The sequence below is a fragment of the Equus przewalskii genome, chromosome 7, assembly GCF_037783145.1.
Source record: "Equus przewalskii isolate Varuska chromosome 7, EquPr2, whole genome shotgun sequence".
Lineage (NCBI taxonomy): Eukaryota > Metazoa > Chordata > Mammalia > Perissodactyla > Equidae > Equus > Equus przewalskii.
In genome coordinates this window covers 15,588,895-15,606,719 of record NC_091837.1, presented here as the reverse complement: position 1 = coordinate 15,606,719, position 17,825 = coordinate 15,588,895, and the positions used below count along the sequence as shown (strand labels likewise).

The 17,825-nt window shown below is 44.5% G+C and overlaps 1 protein-coding gene across 15 annotated transcripts in view; it reads right to left on the bottom strand.

The window, feature by feature from the left end:
* Window positions 1-1,127: 1,127 nt before the first annotated feature.
* The window catches only part of CIT (citron rho-interacting serine/threonine kinase), a 154,719-nt gene continuing 138,021 nt past the window's right edge, over window positions 1,128-17,825 (bottom strand). For 9 of the 15 annotated variants that reach the window (XM_070627103.1, XM_070627106.1, XM_070627105.1 and 6 more), the window contains 8 exons: window positions 14,662-14,754; window positions 13,031-13,139; window positions 12,804-12,932; window positions 12,082-12,162; window positions 10,301-10,379; window positions 9,989-10,168; window positions 4,534-4,837; window positions 1,128-3,556 (listed from right to left, as the gene is read on the bottom strand). In XM_070627103.1, coding sequence (XP_070483204.1) covers window positions 3,533-3,556; window positions 4,534-4,837; window positions 9,989-10,168; window positions 10,301-10,379; window positions 12,082-12,162; window positions 12,804-12,932; window positions 13,031-13,139; window positions 14,662-14,754 — 999 coding nt within the window. In that variant the 3' untranslated portion in view covers window positions 1,128-3,532. The remainder of the gene's footprint in view (window positions 3,557-4,533; window positions 4,838-9,988; window positions 10,169-10,300; window positions 10,380-12,081; window positions 12,163-12,803; window positions 12,933-13,030; window positions 13,140-14,661; window positions 14,755-17,825) is intronic. The other 6 variants (XM_070627104.1, XM_070627108.1, XM_070627107.1 and 3 more) reach the window with 1 other exon arrangement.

Here is a 17,825-nt window from a genome sequence, read left to right as displayed (position 1 = left end):
GTGAAAATTAAGTTGTAAGCACAGAAAACGTGACATTTAGTTTTACGCTTAAGAAACAGGAGTGGCACCACAGAAGGTTGGGCCCTATTTTATGGTGTGGCTGAGTAATTTGTTGGTTGTTTCTTTGAGGTCATTCCTTAGGGTCCAAAGAACCTTTCTGGTGCATTCCTTTTGGAACCAAAGCATGTTTACTTAGGCTTTTGCAGTATTCTGTGGCTGCAAAGAATCCTCAGGACAATAACTGAAATCGTTGGTTAATATTTAATGGACTTTTTCTATTAAAAGGAAAGAAAGGTTCCAACATTTTACCTGTCCATCTTCTGAATTATTTTCATTCTTACATTTGTGACCTTTGGCAGATTTATATCGACAACAGTAAAACAGAAAAAAACAATGGCAACTACAGTTCCTGTCACAAGCCATGTCAGATACAACCCTGCAAGTCAAATTTTGACTGTGGTCAGATTACTTCATTGGAAAATAAAAATCAAAGACTAAAAGCAACGGGACCTATGAGAAAATCACCATTTGCCAAAACCAACGTTTGTCTGGATCAAGCAAAGTTTATACTAACAAACTAAGAAATTGTAGAAAAGATTTACCTCGCAGACTATATAAAATTTATTAGTTAAAGATAGAAGTATTTACATTTTAAATTACCTTGATCTGAACTCCTCCAAGGAAATCTACATCATTAAATTCCCCATGCCCTTATAATAGATGAGAGAAATTTTAAGGTGACCTGTTTTCCTGGTTAGCTGCATTATAGGACAACTGGGTAATCCATTCTCAAGTAATCCTTTCAAAATGGCCTATTTGACTGCATAAGGAGCTTTCCAGTTTTGCAATCCTATATAGTGACCTTAATAGACAGTTCATGGTTCACTGGAAGTAATGACCAAACTTCGACAATGTCACACTTTTGGAAGAGAACATCACCAATCTGCTGATTCCGGGAGAGGAGCATGCTGTAAGCACTGTGGCTCTCCCATCCCACCCCAGAGAAAAAGCCACCCTGCAAAGAAAGGAAGGTCCCCTGCCATGACATCAAGCCTATGCTGACACTGGCCACACTTAGGATTTTTGTGGTCTCTCTCAAGAAAAGAAGAGGTCATTGCACTAAGGCAAACATTTTAGATCACTGCTTTATTTCACTATTGTTCGACAACAGAGTTCATTCCTCTCAAGGTGGATCTTGAATTGTTCTTTGTGTTCTTTTCCTCGTTCTGATTAAAAAAGGTAATGAAGAAAAAGCCTGTACTTTTGGAGACCTAGAATCTTATTTATGCTAATAAGCTTTTGACTGCAATTTCGTGTTACGATATTTCCTGCTGGCATCTTGGTGGTCACACGGAGCTCCCCCACCCTCCAGTGAAGATAGCTGTCCACAGCTACCACCGTTGAAACCAAAAGTAAGTGTTGAAAAATGCACCTTGTACAATAAAAAAGTAGAAACCAATTCAGTTTCCTTTTCTTTTTTTTTACGAATATAAAGTTTCTTGTAAATATGTACAGTCTTTTGAGCTAGTTCTATAGCAGGAAGCATTTCACAAATGAGACACACGATATACACTTTAAGGGCTCAAGAAGCCCATTTCTCATGGAGATCCTAAATGAAATGCCAAGACTGAAAAACCAATTTTCAGTGACCTTTCCAAATACTGTGGACCAAGAGACAAAAACTTCAGCAAACATTCAGTCAGATCTGCCCCGGGGGGAGGGTGGGGATGCACGATGATCCCAAAGACTCCAAGCAACACGTAAAACACGACAGCGTGACATTTGTCAAGGATGCGACAACATGGAGGGAGGGTCGTGGGCGTTTCAAAGGAGAAAGCACTTAGGTTAAGAGACGAGCAGGAAGGAGCCAGGATTTGGGCCAGGTTGCAATCTGGAAAGTGAACTGAACTGTGGACATGTGGGCTGAAACACGGTCACGTTCACCTGCTGTGGTGAACACAGCCTACCTAGGATGTGCGTTGGTTGCTGGAGGCGCGCCTAAAAGTCATGGAGAATCCAAAGCAGGAGATGCCTTGTGGGAGATTAAAGGCAGAAGTAAGGCCGCTAGTTAGCTTGCCAACTGCAAAGCCTCTAGGTTGGTTCTTTACTGTTTGCCAGGAATTCCGCACTCCAACAGAGGGTAAAAACAGTGTGAGCCGCTCTGCACCTAAGGAGGACTTCCCGACCCCAGCAGAGGTGGAAGAGTTGAGCTGCGGCTGCCTTCTCAAACTTCCTGGTCTTAGTCTAGCCCTAGGGAAAGGCTCATTTGGGAAGTCACAGTTTCATGGGGTAGAACCATGCTGGGTTTCATGTGAACACACAGTCAGTCATCCGCGAGGGAGTCGGCAGGGAAGCATGGAAGTGTGAGGTGGTGGTTTGCTGAAATCCTTCTCTGGTCGTAAGGCTTGAGCGTTTGGTTTTTTGTTTGTTCAGTGCTACAGACTGCAGCTTGTTGTGGCCAGTGAGTTGGCAAGTCGTCAGAGGGTCTCAATTCGGTGGGAGCTATGGTATGGGACTAGTACATTGGCAGAGCAACCCAAGGGGGGCAGCCAGTTGGGGGGCAGCACATGCAGTGAACCGCCATGCAGAACTCCCGGACGGGTCTCTTCCCATCCCAGGGTGGGGATCAGTGTGCCGTCAAGGGCAGGAGGTGGGTGTCCCCGGTCCCCCCTGGACCCAGAGACCCATTAATGCTGGGCTCAGAGCGAGTGTATTGCATGCTTTCCTGGCCAAAGCTACATGGAAAGCGGGGACAGCAGGCTGGGGAGATGATGCTGAGGGGCGGGGAGGGTAAGCTCCTCGAGGTCCCTTGGCCCCAAGTCACTGCCTCCGAGCTGAGGCCCGATGACCTCCGTACATTCTCAGCTGGTGGGAGGGGAAGTCGTCAAGGCCATAAAAGGCAATGAGAACAGTAAACATTTGGCTAAGATGTCACCCTGCTAAAACAGGGCCATCTATGTGGATGGACAGGAACGAGAATGAACCTACGTGAGCGCAGGAGGTTGGCCAACTGGCGGGGACTCTTCTATAATACGTCTCAGTAGCAAAGACCTGATGGTGTGATCTAGCTAAAAATGACTACAACAGGAAATACATTGCTATTCAAATCTATTAAGAATTCTGTCATCTTTAAAAAAAAGAAACGCAAGAAAAAAAACAAAACCAAAAGAAAACCAACCAACCCTATGATCTTAGAGTAGCTATTAATTAGGATGCTAACCATGTGGTAGTTAGCGCCTGGTTGGTTCCCTTGGATGAACTGGTACAGGCTAGAGCTAGGTACAAAAGTTTATGAATGCTTTGAAAGAGTAACAAAGTGCGCAGAGGGTGACTGCAGGAAGCTGCCGACAGCTCCTCAGGCCTCAGCCCCCTGCTCCTCCTGGATGCAGGGTGTCCGTGCTGAGGGGGTCTGGGTCCAGCTATGCCATGGGGTGGCTGAGCAGATGGGCGCTGGGGTCCCCTTCAGCAGAGTTCCGTAGTGGGTGGTGTTTTCCTGCAGATTAAGATGAGGAGTTGGTTTTCCGGCTGAGAATTATACTGAAGACTGGTCCCACACCTAGGGGCAAAACAAGGACGAGGGTTTTTAGCCGTCAGAGGCCAGAAACTGCCCTGGCTCACTTTGCATAACCCAAACAGGAAGCTCGCAGCCCCTGGTCTCTCAGCACAGTGCTCTGTGCTCTGTAGGGCAGCACTGGCAAGCAGAGGCAATTCCCTCAAAGCTTGGGGTCCGTCAGGGGAAAAAATTCACTGGGAAGTCTATGTATGTATTTCTCCTGTTACACATACACGTACACACACCGTTTTATCGGTAAATCCTAAGGGATAAGAAAAAACATTTAGATGGCTTTTCCTCATCTCTAATGGCAAGGGTGCCGACAGTGAACTGCAGATGGCGTTAGGAGAATGCCATCCAGAAAACTGGCTCCCAGTGACACAAAGGTGGCTCTGCTATCCAGAGAGGGCCCTGGAGCCGGCTAGCCTACTAAGGAGGCACCAAACACTCGGGCCTCCCCCTGCTTGTGGGCCCCCTTGTCTTCAATACATCCCTCCATCTCCTCGATTGCTAAGCTAAAAACTGCACAGATAATACAGGCACGCGATTTTAAAATTTCAAAAGGTTCAAAGTTCTAGAAGGCAACCACTGTTACCAGTTTCCGTGTAGGAAAATTCTTGATGTACGTGTGTGTGTACTTGTATGTGTGTTTGAAGAAAGAAAGACACTTGGTATAGTATGTTACGGTTTGTGTTTAAGAAGGGAGAATACACATACGTCTCTGCTTGCAGGATGCACAGATCTCTAGAAACTGTGAACGCTGGTTGCCTCTGGGGAAGGAATACACCCTTCGGTAGCTATTACCTTTTGAGATGCACACACACATTTTCCATTTGCTTAGGAAGCCTCTTCTTAAGCACCTTTTCTTCCTATACTTGTTCTATGTCCCACAAAGTCTGAATGACAGTGATGGAGTGCCTTTTTCACAACAGGGGCCTCAGCTCCCCAGGTCACTCCTCTGGCCTCAGATGGTGCCTCACCTTGTTGACCTGGGACAGTGGGGTTCGCACGGCTCCCACAGGCAGCCGGCCCCTGCTGCTGTCTTCAAAGAGCCTCCCGGGGGACCGTTCCCTCCGCGTGCTGAGCATCCGGCCCGGGGACTTCTCGCGCTCCAGAGGGCGGCCAGGAGACTTGTCTCTGCGCAGCTCCGTCCGCCCCTCTCGGTAGCGGTGGGGTGTGCTTGGCTCTCGCGGGTGGCTGGGGCCTTCGGGTGGTGCTGGGCTGGAGGCCACGCGCTTGGTGATGTGCTCGTTGTATGTTGGCGGGCCTCGCTTGTTGGGGCTGCTGGCAACAGGAGAGGGAGGTGGGGGAGCTGAGAAGTCACAACCCCAGGGGGGCATTCTCCTTCTCTGAGCATCCCCCATGCCCCACCACCAATTATTAGAAAAAGATCACACCTGGAGTTCTTCATGCTTTTTGTTTGATTTTGGTAGCGAGGACAGGGAAAGAAAGAAAAAATGACAACAAAGGAAAATCAAACTTCCTGGTCTCTGTGCAGGCTTTTTACTGAGCACCTACTGTGTGCAAGGCCCTGTGCCAAGCTCTTTAGGTGCTTTAACTCGTTAAGTCATCCTAACAGCTCTACAAGCTAGAAACAAGCTTGACCCTCACTGTACAGACAAGAGAATGGAGACACAGAGGCTGGGCGACTGGCCTGAGCCACCGAGCAGCAGGGCTGGGATTCCAATACAGGTCAGTCTGACGTCATAATCCCCTTACTATATCCTCCTGACCTAGTATTTCCCAGGGACTAGGAGGCACAAAAGGAAGTCTTCATTTAGGGGTGAAGCCTGCTAAAAGCCCCTCAACGCAAGGGAGCAGCTTTGAAAAAGCCTGTACTCAGCAACGGTCAGCTGCCATATCTGTCCCACTCCTGTGCCTGGTGTTTGGTCATCTCTCCTTCCAGGTGGCTTTCCAAGAGTCGCGGTGGCACCTGATGCTGATGCGAGAGAGGTAGGGATCAGGCCTGATGGAATTAAGAAACTGAGCAGGGCAGACAAAAACAGTACAGCTGGCTCAAAAAGTGTCTCTGCCTCCAAAGGTTGATGGTTAATAACCAAACAATTGAAAACACTGGGTCCTTTTTGTATGACCAATCCAACCCACCATCCAGCCCCGGCCTGGATATTTCAATGAAGATTTCAGCAGACATGGCCCTAACCACCTCTCTGAAGAAGCAAGATGCAGAATTACAGAGAGAACTGAAACACAGCCTTCCAAGTCAATTCTTTCCCACCCACGAGGAGCAGAAAAAGGACTCGGGTCCTCATTAGCTGAGCATAATTAGTGCCGGGAAGAGGCAACCTACTTAAAATGGGAACAACATTTTATAGAGACTATTACTTGAAGACATATTTTGATTGATTGGGGCTTTATCTTGGAAAATAAAAGAAGAAATCAGGAAAAGAAATTTATTTTATCCTAGATATTTTTAAAATCTAAATTACAATTGCAATTACATGCTGATTCTAAGAATGAACCAAGTATGACTCACATACTGACTTATTTTGCTCTAATTTTCTCAACAAAATTGTAGGCTAACATGCTAGATGACATCCTTTCCATCAATGCCAGACTTCTGCAGTAAAATCATAAAGTCATTTCTTCAAAAATATTGGAGAATGTCATTGGTTTTCCCAAAGGCCTATTAATCCTTGATATTTAAATCTTTCTCTTTGGAAGGGACCAAACTTGTTTATTTTTTTCCTTCAATTATTGGTCTAACTGCCAGAATCTCTTGCCAATCCCCATAAGTGAAAGCAACTGAGCAGCAAAGACACTGACCCATTGAGGAAAGAGAGACTCCAGGGCAAGCTTGAGGGCCAAATCCAGACAGACGCCTGTTTTTATAAATAAAGTTTTATTGGAACACAACCTTTCCCATCTGGTTATGCACTTTCTGTGGCTGGTTTCACACTATGACAACAGAGTTGAGTAGTTGAGACAGACCATACGGCCTGCAAAGCCAAAAATATTTACTAACTGGACCTTTACAGACAAAGTTTGCCACCTCCTGCTCTAAAACAGGAGAGAGCAGTGAGCAGAGATAATTTTATAAGTGGTCGGTTCATTGTGAATAGTTTCATGTCTTCCTCTTGCTTCCCCATGCAGCTCTAACTGTGAAGATTCCAGGTGACATGCTCAAAAAGCCAGAACCCCTATGTTATGTAAAATTTGAGATATCTCCGATTTCAACATCTTGAAATCAAGGTTTATATTCATCTCTAGTCATGTGGCTTTAAGATGGAAGACAAAAAAAATAAATCCCAAGTAGGAGAATTACATTAAGCCTACTTGTAATGGAAGAGAAATTATAAAACGTATTCACAGAGGCCCATCATAAAGCAAGTGAGAAGGTGCTCACTGCCCAGAGGAAGAAAGATGGCTCAAGGAAGGCCATTTGGGATGTCGGCTTAGATTAATGGGACAAAAGAAAACACCCATCATTCTAGGCCGAGTGGGCAGTCTTCCATCTCCATACCCATTAATGACCAATGATCTACGACAATGATCTACGTCAACTTTATGTTTTCTGCAAAGAGTTACATTCCCTGCTCTACTAAACAGACCACGGCAACGAGGCCTGCAGTGAATCGCACTGAGCCGAGCTGGCCCTTTACATTCTGACCTGCCCAAAGCAGTCAGCATAAAAAGACCATTTTATAAGCAAAGAGACAACTAAAGACTAATGCTGATTTTCCAGACGTGTCCAGCAACAGCAGGAAAGCAACAGCATTATTTCTGCCCCGAGTCCACAGGAACAGGAACCATTTTAGACCAGAGAATAAGCAACTCTGTATAGAGACACCCTATAGTCTCAAAAGGAAGGTGCCTGGCCAGCTAACTAGTGAGGCAATGGAGAAAAAAATATCTAATTACAGTACTTTGATTTGTTCTTGGCATGACTTGGAAACTACTTAAAGAAACTCTAGAAATTTTCAGAGGAGGACTATAGCCCTTTGAGAAGTCACTCTTGAGGCAGGGTTAAGCCAAAACAGGAACAGCTGGTTATTTGGCACTTCTGGTTTTCCAGCAAGTTCCTGGGATTAAAATCACACTGACCAAACATTTCAGACTAACTCTTATATTTCAACAAAAGAAAGAGGGACTATTCATTAGGACATAGTCCCAGAATATTAAATTGATGATGTTCTTTTCCAAGATCTAAGTATTTTCTATTTATTTAATTTTTTCTTTTTGCTAAGGAAGATTCACCCTGAGCTAACATCTGGTGCCAATCTTCCTCTTTTTGTATGGTGAGCCACTGCCACAGCATGACCACGGACAGACGAGTGGTGTAGGTCCGTGCCTGGGAACTGCATCCAGACCGCTGAAGTGGAGTGCACTGAACTTAATCACTAGGCCACCAAGGCTGGCCCGAAGCATTTTTTAATATTAGAGGTGGTTCCTCCACCAAATTGTGAGTGCCTTGAGAATAAAAGCAGTGTCTTCTTCATCAGTGTATCCCCAGCCCCAGATATTGTAAGTCTGGCACATGGTAGGCGGTCCACATAACTCTTCATAGGATAGACATGTGAGGTTTGTAAACCTGTCCAGAAAATTAAAATCCTAGGTCAATTAAATACTCCCCTGGGTTAAATAATCTCAGACCTTCTTTGCAGACCAAAATCTTAAACTTAACACATCTCAAACCTACACCTCAGCCTGGATCTGGCTCCTAGCCCTCTGCCTTAAGACAAGGCTGGTCCCACTTCCACACACTGCTGGTGGGATTATAAAAGGGTACAGTCTCTGGGGAGGAAAACTCAACGTCTGTCAAAACTACAAACACACATCCAGTGGTGTCCATCAATATACTGACATGGAGCAATCTCTGAGATACATCAAGTTACGGAAGTGTATGCATAGTGTGCTATCACCTGTATTAAGAGAAAAAGGGAAGAACAATTCCAGAATGGTAAAGACCTCCAGAAACCTGTTCCTCCATAAAAGCAACGAGAACACTGGCAAAAATGATCAAAATCAACTTTTCAGAACTCTGGAAACTAACCAAAGACTTGCAACAATTTGAAGAGACTTTGTACAAGAAAAATAGCTGAATCTCAGTAAGAACAACAAGCTTTGTGAGACTTTTAACTTGACCTATCCCCACCCCCCTCTCCCCAGATCTGCAGTAGTTTTGAAACCAACAGTTTTAGAACCACAGGAGCTGTGAAAACCAGCAACCTAGCAGCCACTGGAGGAAGCAGATCAGGATTGAAACTCCCCAAAAAGCCCTATCTCCAGAAAGTTGTTACTATCTGTCTTGTCTGGCTACTCCCTGGAAAAGACCATTATCAGGGCTGGTTTTTATTTGACCTGACTCAGAGCTTGCTCATGAGAAAAGCCCTATCTCTAGACGTTCATTGAAAACAATCAGCGGCAACCGTTTAACATGGCAAATGCCTGAGACAGTAATACCAGTTGGGGAAAACAAGAGGCTGGTCAAAACACTCAAAAGGAAAATCTGAGAATAAGATGTCTATGTGGGGGTTTGAAATGATCCTGCTTATTCCTAGGGATCTAGGCTGTGCACAAGCCCAGGAAAAACCTGAGAAGGCCTCAGTGTGTCAGCTCTGGCTGACTTTGAGTGTGGAAGGTATGCCCCCAACACACACACACAGAGCTCCTCAGCAAAGGATGGGAAATTTACTGGTTCAATGCATTTAAGGAAATCTCTGTCCAATCGAGCTGACCACTAACCTAACCAAGCAGAAACTTCAATGGCCCCACATAACAAAGAATACAAACTTTACAGAATTAGTCCAGGAGAGTCAGGAAATAAACAGTAACAACAAGAACAAACCTGAGGGCAGGGAGGGCAGATTTCCAGAGTTGCCACATTATATTATTTGAAATGTTCAGTTTTCAACAAAAAATTATAAGACATTCAAAGAAAAAAGAAAGTACAGCCAATACCTACGGCCTCATTTCTTCTGGGAAATCCTCCCTGGCCCCCCAAGTCCAGGCCAGGGACCCTCCTCTGAGCTCCCACAGTGCCTTAAATTACCCCAACCCAAGCTTCATCCTTCTAGGCTGCGTTGTAATCTGATTTTGTGTCTCTCTCCCAGTGGGCTTCATCAGGAAGAGGATGCATCTGGCTTATTCACCACTATATCTCCCTTAGCAGGCCCAACTAACAGGGAAGAATATCTGCTAAGCGATGAATGCATAATTCAAGCTCCATTCCAAACAGCCACAGAAAATACCCCCCAGAGAAAGGCTAGACATTCCCTTCTGCCTTTTGCAAAGGGGTAATTTAAAATTCTCCTGACACTTATAAAGGACTGTGTCATTGCAGTGCTGTAGATTTCAAAGAAATGAGTGGCTTGAGCTTGAATACTGAAAAACCTCCAGTCAGTTTAGCAAGATTTCCTTCTGCTTTGCAGAAAAGAACTTTGCCCCCTGTAATGAGGAAGAGGAGAAGTGCAGTACCTGCGGGAGGTGGAGGGGCCCCGGTGGTGGTCAGTGCCAGTCTCCTTCACAAGGTTTCCTTTGCAGCAAATGACCCTTAATTTATCCTGGTATGAGGACGCCAGGTAAATCGCTCCTGAGGAAATTGCAGGGCCCAGGTAGCGTGGGTTCGGGATTTCCAAATATGCTCGGGCGGGGGTCCTGCGGAGTTACAGATGAGAGTTTGCATGCAGGTGACCTCCATTGCTAGGTGGGATAGGAAGAAACAGGTGCCCAGCCCTCACACCCAACCCCAGCACCTGAGTTTTTCAAAGTCTAGAGGGCAATGCTTACCCCAGAGAGGAGCGTGCCTGGATCTCGATTACTTCAAGTGAGTTGAAGTGGGTCACAAACAGATAGGGTTCTCTGTAGGCTGCGTCGCCACCATGGAAGAACAGTGTGGGGCAAAGAAGGATTAAAAGAGAGAAAATCAAAACCTGGCTGCAATGCATCCTTGGACCCAGCAATCCCTCCTAAAGGAATTGACCCTACACCTACATCCACATGCCAACATAATGGGGCATGTTCAATTTTATTCACAACCATGTTGTTAGAACAGAGGATGAGAACCAACTCCAGTGCACATTCTAGGGGATCAGTTAAGCAAATTATGGTACATCTATGGAATTCTACACAGCTGTAAAAATACATGAAGAAGCTCCGTATGTTCTGATATGGGGAAAAAACTGAGGTGTATCTGGTGCATAAAACAAAGGTTCAGAATAATGTGTAAAGTATGCTGCCAAACAGATAAAAAAAGAAGGGGGAGGTGGAGGATAAGAATATATCTGTTTTTTGTGTCTGTATTTGCATACAGGATTGGAAGGATAAGAAACTCCTAAAAGTTCTTTTTTCCCTTGGGGACGTGGGGACAGAGAATCTGGGAGTCAGGTAGCATGGATGAGACTTTTCATTGTATACCTTTTTAAACTGTTTGATGTATACATTTTCAAACAACTTAAATATAAAAAGACTAAGTTCACAGATAATTCGATATCTCTGGTCTTAATATTATATATCTCTATCACAGTGTCATTGAAACTCTAGGATATGATGGGAGCTGTTTTGTCTTAAAGGGAAAAGGGGATTATCACTGTTGATCCTTGTGGTAAACTACTTAGAGTATTAGTCATGCTTCCCAGTACCCAGGCCCCCGTGGAGTCTCCTTGCCTTGAATCTGGGCTGACCCTGTGGCCTGCTTTAATCAGTAGAATGTGGTGGAAGCGAGAAGGCCTGTGAGCTTCTCTTTTGCGCTCTTGGAAGAAGCCCAGGTGGAGAGGAACTGAGGCCACCAGCCCAAGCGGAGCTCTCACCAACTGCACCAGTTGCCTACCCTTCGGTAAGGCCGTTTTGGACTCTGTAGTTGTCCCAGTGCCCCCACTGACACCACATGAAGCAGAACTGCCCAGTCGAGCCACAGACTCTTGGGCAGTGAGAAGCTGCTGTTGTTTTAGTCACTAAGTTTCAGAACTTGGTATGCAGCAATAGATAAATGAAATAGCCTTGAAGGGTATTTTGGCCATAATGGTATTTCAGAACATTCACACAGACACGTAGGTACATATTTGTATGTATGTGTATGCTTATGTGTGTGTGTTTACACTTTGACCCAGCAGTTCCACTTTTAGGACTTATGAGCAGGGGATACTTTTTGACAAGTGTGCAAATTAGTACAAGATGTTCAGCACAGTGTTGCTTACACTTACTAAAAGAAAGGGCATGACCTAAATGCTCTGCCTACTTAGAAGTGGTTCTACTGACAGGTGTTCAGCTAGGCCATGGGACACTATGAGGCCTTTGAGATGATTTAAATACACTCACAAGGAATGGTCTCCTTTCTATCATGAGAGCCTAACAAATATTTCACAAGGCAGCTGGATTTGGTTTACGCAGTTCTTCATCAAGCCTCAGAATCTTTGCCCTGAACACTTATGCGGGTGACTACGACATATGGTGCTTGCTGTCTAATGGAATCCACAAGCAGGGGCTTAGGCCAAAAAGAATTCCACCTGTAATTCTTTCCCAGGACACGAGCTGCTGGCAGAAAAGAGCCCTCCACACCTTGTCTCACTTACCAAAGGCCAAAGGTAAGCGACTCCACTTGAGATCGTCTGTGCGGCTACGTCTTCCGTAAGAATCCACGAACACCCCGAATTCTGCAAGGAGTCAGAGCCAGGGGCATCAGCATACCCAGAGGCAGGGGGTATCACTGACACTCATTTCGATGGAAGAAAAAGGAATGGAGCCCAGGGGACCACCAGCCAGGTTTAACTGGATCGTTAAAACCTAAGGACCTCTGCCAAGCCACATCTCTGTGATTTATTAAAGGAAGAGGGTTCAAGTGAAAGCGGGGAGAGAGGAAAGGAGGGAGAGATGGAAGGAGGAAGAGACGGAGAGGGGGAGGGAGGCACGGAGGAAGGGGGAGAAACAGAGACTCAGAGATAGGAAGGAAGAGACAGAAACACCTAGAGATTTAAAAAAATGAAAGAAGAAATATCAAGGGAGGAAAAAAAAGAAACAAGGAAAGGAAGAGACAGAGAAGAAACAGAGAGAAAGAAGCAGGGACAGAGAAGGAAAGAACTGCCTGCCCTATGCGGAGACTATGACAGATCAGGACCAGGCTAGTTCCCTGCTGGGGGACAGGGACCCTCAGGGGCCTTGGTGGTGCTGGAATGACATTCTCTGCACTCCCAGCAGGACCCGCCCTTCCCCAGAGCCCACTGACCCCCTGAGCCCCGAGTGGACCCGGTCTGGGACTCCTGGTGCCTGTGAGCACTGAGTTCCAGCCCGGACTCACCGTGGAAGCAGAGCAGGTACTCCTCCCGCTGCCCTGCGCTGTTCACCTGCACGATCGAGACAGGAAAGCTGTTGGAAGAGGAGGCAAACACAGCCGGCGCCAAGGAATGGTCGTTCTTATCCAGGAATTCTGTAAAGGCAGGCGAGAAGCGGGGCTTCAGGAGTGAGCTCGAGCTGGCAGCAGGGAGGAGGCAGAGTGTGGGCTGGGGAAGAGGACTCGGGCCCTACCCTCAAGTGTGTACTGCTTCATGTCAATTTCGTAGAATTTATTGGTTCCGATGAGGATACTGTAATTGGTGAAGTGGATGCAGCTGCAGGGCTCTGAGGTCTCTATCTCCTGAGACAGAGGGCAGAAGAGGAGAAGGTGAGCGTTGACACAGGGCGGCCACATTTCCACCACCATTCTATTTCCGCCTTATGCATCTAACCAAGCCTGGCAGGCGGTCACCACCGGACTCGTTCACGTTGTCGGTCACACAAAGTACAGTCAGTCTTTTCACGACCCTCACAGCGACCAATGATCCCTCTGCTACCTCTGAGTGCCAGGCAACTCTAGACTGATAGGGCAAACCGCAGCCAAAAATGGGTCAGAAACACCAATTCACTGAAAAGAGAGCGCTTTAAAAATACATTTTTATCAGAGGAAAAAGCCTGGAAAAATACACCAACTATTAACAGTGGTGGTTAGAGAGTGGCTTTAGTTTCCTTCTTTTTGTGGCTGCTAAGTTTCTATTTTGAAGCCCCATTACCTATATAATTATCATCATCACTGTTGGCATCTGAATTATCTGCTTCCTAATTACTTCCATTTGTTTTCAGGCCAGACCTAATGGCTTCAAACACCTCAGCATGCTTATTCAAAACGGTGGCCAGGAATTATCAAGAAGCGATGATTTCTAAGAATTTTCCTGAAGCTAAGAGTTCAAACTCTAATCAGCACTGTCATTGTCACTGACTATTTATTGATCACCTGCTAAGTGCAAGGAAACTTTCAGGCAGCATGACACAGTGAAATGAGAGGAAGGTCAAACTTCAGTTTGAGTCTCAACTTTGTAACTTAGGATCTCAGCCAGACAATCATCTTACCCGAAAATTGGGGATTACCACCCCTGCTTTTCAGAACTGTTGTGAAAGGTATTTACAAGACAGCTGGCTCAGCCTCTGGTACCAGTAGGTGCTCAATAAAAACACAAACTAAACTAGCAAGAGCCCCCACAGACTGAAACAGTTTGTCTAACAGCTAATGACCCTTATATATTCGTCCCTCATTTCACTTTGAGACTAATCATGAAAGCACCTGAAATAAGTCAGGCTTATGGTAAGTGGAACATTCTTAGTCAAGGGACAACAGACAGCTTCCTCTAGGAGTGAGGCAAATGTAATGATCTAACGTGTCCCTTGTCCGTACTGCTGTCAGTATCACAGCTCACTCTGCTCCCAAGAGGACCAGCTCCCTAATTACATATCAAAACACAGCTAGCACTGGCTTTTCCAAAGGTTATCAATAGAAATTTCTAGGATCTGAGAAAGATTCTGGTCTGTGCGACCAGGGACTGCTAGGTTCTCAGAAAGAACTCCTTCCCTTTTTCTGCTGGTTCAAAACAAGCGTCTACTCAAGCACCAAATTCCTTTCTCCCTTAACAAAAGGCTGAATTCACTGCCTCTCCAGCCAGCCCACAAACAGGAGAGGGAAAGTGCAGCTACTAGTGGCTCTGGAGCTTCCTCCAGGAAGGCAAGGTGTCTCTCTCTAAGGAGGTCACGCAGGGCTATAGGGTGAAGGGACTACACTGTTCCCTGAGACAGCATGCTTTCCACACCAGCTGGCTGGGAGAGCAGGACAGGCAAGGCCCGGGACTTACTTTCCGAATGCAGTACTTGCTGAGGTTTTCATTGTAGCGGAGAATGACAACTTTGCTGGGCATGGCTGCACAGATGCAGAGCCCGTTCTCAATCTGAAAAGCAATCAGGGAAAAAGAAAGAAAAAGAAAGAGCATCACCAGTGTGTATCCTGGCTCCATAGCAAAACTGGGAATAACACATCAATTTAGAGCAGGGTCTCTCAACCTTGGCATTATGGACACTTTGGGCCGGATAATTCCCTGTGGTGAGGGGCTGTTCTGTGCATTGTAAGATGTTTAGCAGCAACCCCGAGCTCTCCCATTAGATGCCAACAGTAAAACTGCCAGTTGTGACAGCCAAAAATGCCTCCAGACATGGCCCAATGTTTCCTGGGAGGCAGAATCACTCCTGGAAGAGAAAGACTGATTTAACAGAGATCCGGAGAAGGCCTCAGGAAGTCCACCTGACCCCACACACATTTTGTGTGTATGTGCCTTTTGCTGGAGACAGACTCTTTTGACCATCTTGCCCCCAGGGAAGGGAAAGGCAGTGGAAATTGCTATAAGAAGTTAAAGATTTTGGTCCAAAGAAAAAAGTTCTTAGTTAAGATCTGTATATGTAAAGTTCTATGTTAAAATTCTCATTTTCTAGAACAGTTGAATCCCTCACTTCACCTCCACAACTGGATCTTTGTCATTTCACTAATTGCGAAAAGCAGCTCAAATCAGTCCTGATATAAAGGTCAGCAGAGATGGGGTTGAGGGGGATAAGCTGGGATAAGATAGGAAAGAAAAACAGGAAAATGGAAATGGTTGGTAATGTTCTATTTCTTGGGTTCAGTAGTGAGTTTGTGGATGTTTACAACACTATTAGGTGTGATAATTTTATAATTTACATATATATTCTATACATTTTTTGAGTGTTTCAAACATTATAATGAAATTAATTTATAATTTTTAAAAACATTTTTGGAAATAAAATGCACATTTCTAAGTAGCTCGTCATTCACAGGAGAAATCATAAGAAATTTAGAAATATGTGGAATGATAAAAATTTACAAGGTGCTGCTAAACTTGTAGTTAGAGGAAAATGTATAGCCCTAAAATCCTTGTATTTAAAAAAAGACCTGAAAATTAATTAGCTAAACAAGAAATAAGAAAAAGAATAATAGAAGAAAGCCAGAGAAAACTGAAGTAAGGAAAAACAAAGATAAGAATGAATGAAAAAATTAATGACAAATAAAATACTATAATAGAATCAATAAAGCTCAGAGCCACTCCTTTGTAAAGATTAATGAAATGAGAATACCTCTGATGAAATTAAGACAAATAAGAGATATGGCACAGGTAATATTAGCGATAAAAAAGGTAACTACCATAAGAGAATACAATAAAGAACTAAAGGGAGAAAAAAGAAAAACAAGAAATTTTTTCTTTAAAAAGAAAAAAAGTCGTTAAAATTGACAAGGGTACAGAGTTTCATGTTACTCGGTCCCTGTCTGGAATTCCAAGTTCCCTCTGGCAAGGACCTTCTATCAGCCCCTTCAAGATTCACCTCCTCCAAGAAACCTTTTCAAATTAACACCTTTCTAGGACAGCCATTCTCTGATTTTGTATTCTTTTCCCTTCTTATCATTTGCCATAGTTAATCCCAACACTCACCTAAGTAACTAGGAAAAGAATCCCCCAAATGCAGAGGATCCTAAAACCATAAGACCTCAAAGAACGCAGGCCAAGGCCAAGTCCCCCATCCAGAGACTCCTGTGGCTGACCACACCTCTCCCCTACCAGTCCTCCATCCCTCAGAATGGTCAAGTACAAGGCTCAGGCAATTACAAGGACTATGCTCATTGAATGTTCACTGAGTGACCAAATGAGCAAATGCCCAGTCTTCTGAGAAGGGAAAGGCAATGGCTTTCAAGAGCAGAACTCCAGCCGCCTCAGAGGTTCTACAAAGGCTTGATTCAGATTTCACTGAAGTCACATATGTATGTGTGTATACACCCGTAAGTACTCAACTTTTTTAATGAAAAAAAAAAGCTTTTTAAAGAAGCAGGCAAGCTTGAGGCCAGCCCTGTGGCCAAGTGGTTAAGTTCATGCACTCTGCTTTGGCGGCCGAGGGTTCGCCAGTTCAGATCCTGGGCACAGATCCACACACTGCTCATTAAGCCATGCTGAGGCGGCGTCCCACATGGAGGAACTAGAATGACTTGCAACAAGGACATACAACTATGTACCGGGGCTTTGGGGAGGAAAAAAAAAGAAGATTGGTAACAGATGTTAGCTCCAGGCCAATCTTCCTAAAAAAAAAAAAAAAAGAAAAAGAAAAAAAAAAGACTCTCCAGATGATTGCTTCAGGTAGCTTATATATACATTTAACAAAAAAAAAAAGCAGGGAAGCAAATATATTTATGTGCCAAATTTCAATGTGCAATTAACTACCAAAGAATTCACTTGAGTTCTCATGAACAGACTTTATGTTATATAAATGCCATAAATTAGAATTTGCAAATTTTTAGTAATATAACATCCTTTCATCCAGTTTAGACATGGGGTTCAATGTTATATTTTTTTTAAAAGGAAAAGGTTCCATCAAGAGGATGTGGAGAAAAGGGAACCCTCATATGCTGGTGAGAATGCAAACTGGGGCAGTGACTATGGAAAAAATAGGGAGATATGGCAAAAAATTCAAAATAGAAATACCATATGATCTAGCTATTCCACTTCTGGGTGTTTGTCCAAAGAACATGAAAATGCTAATTCAAAAAGATATACACTCCTATGTTCAGTGCAGCATTATTCACAACAGCCAAGACTCGGAAGCACCTACATGCCCATCAACAGATGAATAGATAAAGAAGATGTGGTATAGATACAGTGGAATACTACTCAGCCATAAAAAAAGACAAAATCATCCCATTTGCAACATCATGGATGGACCTTGAGGGTATTACTAAGTGAAATAAGTCAGATGGAGAAAGACAAATACTGTATGATTTTACTCATATGTGGAAGATAAAAAAACACACACATAGATATGGAGAACGACTGGTGATTACCAGGCAGAAGAAGTGGAGGGAAGGCAAAAGGGGGAAAGGGGCGTGTGTATGCTGATGGATGGAAACTAGACTTTTGGTGATGAACATGATGTAGTCTATACAGAAGTGGAAATATAATGATGTACA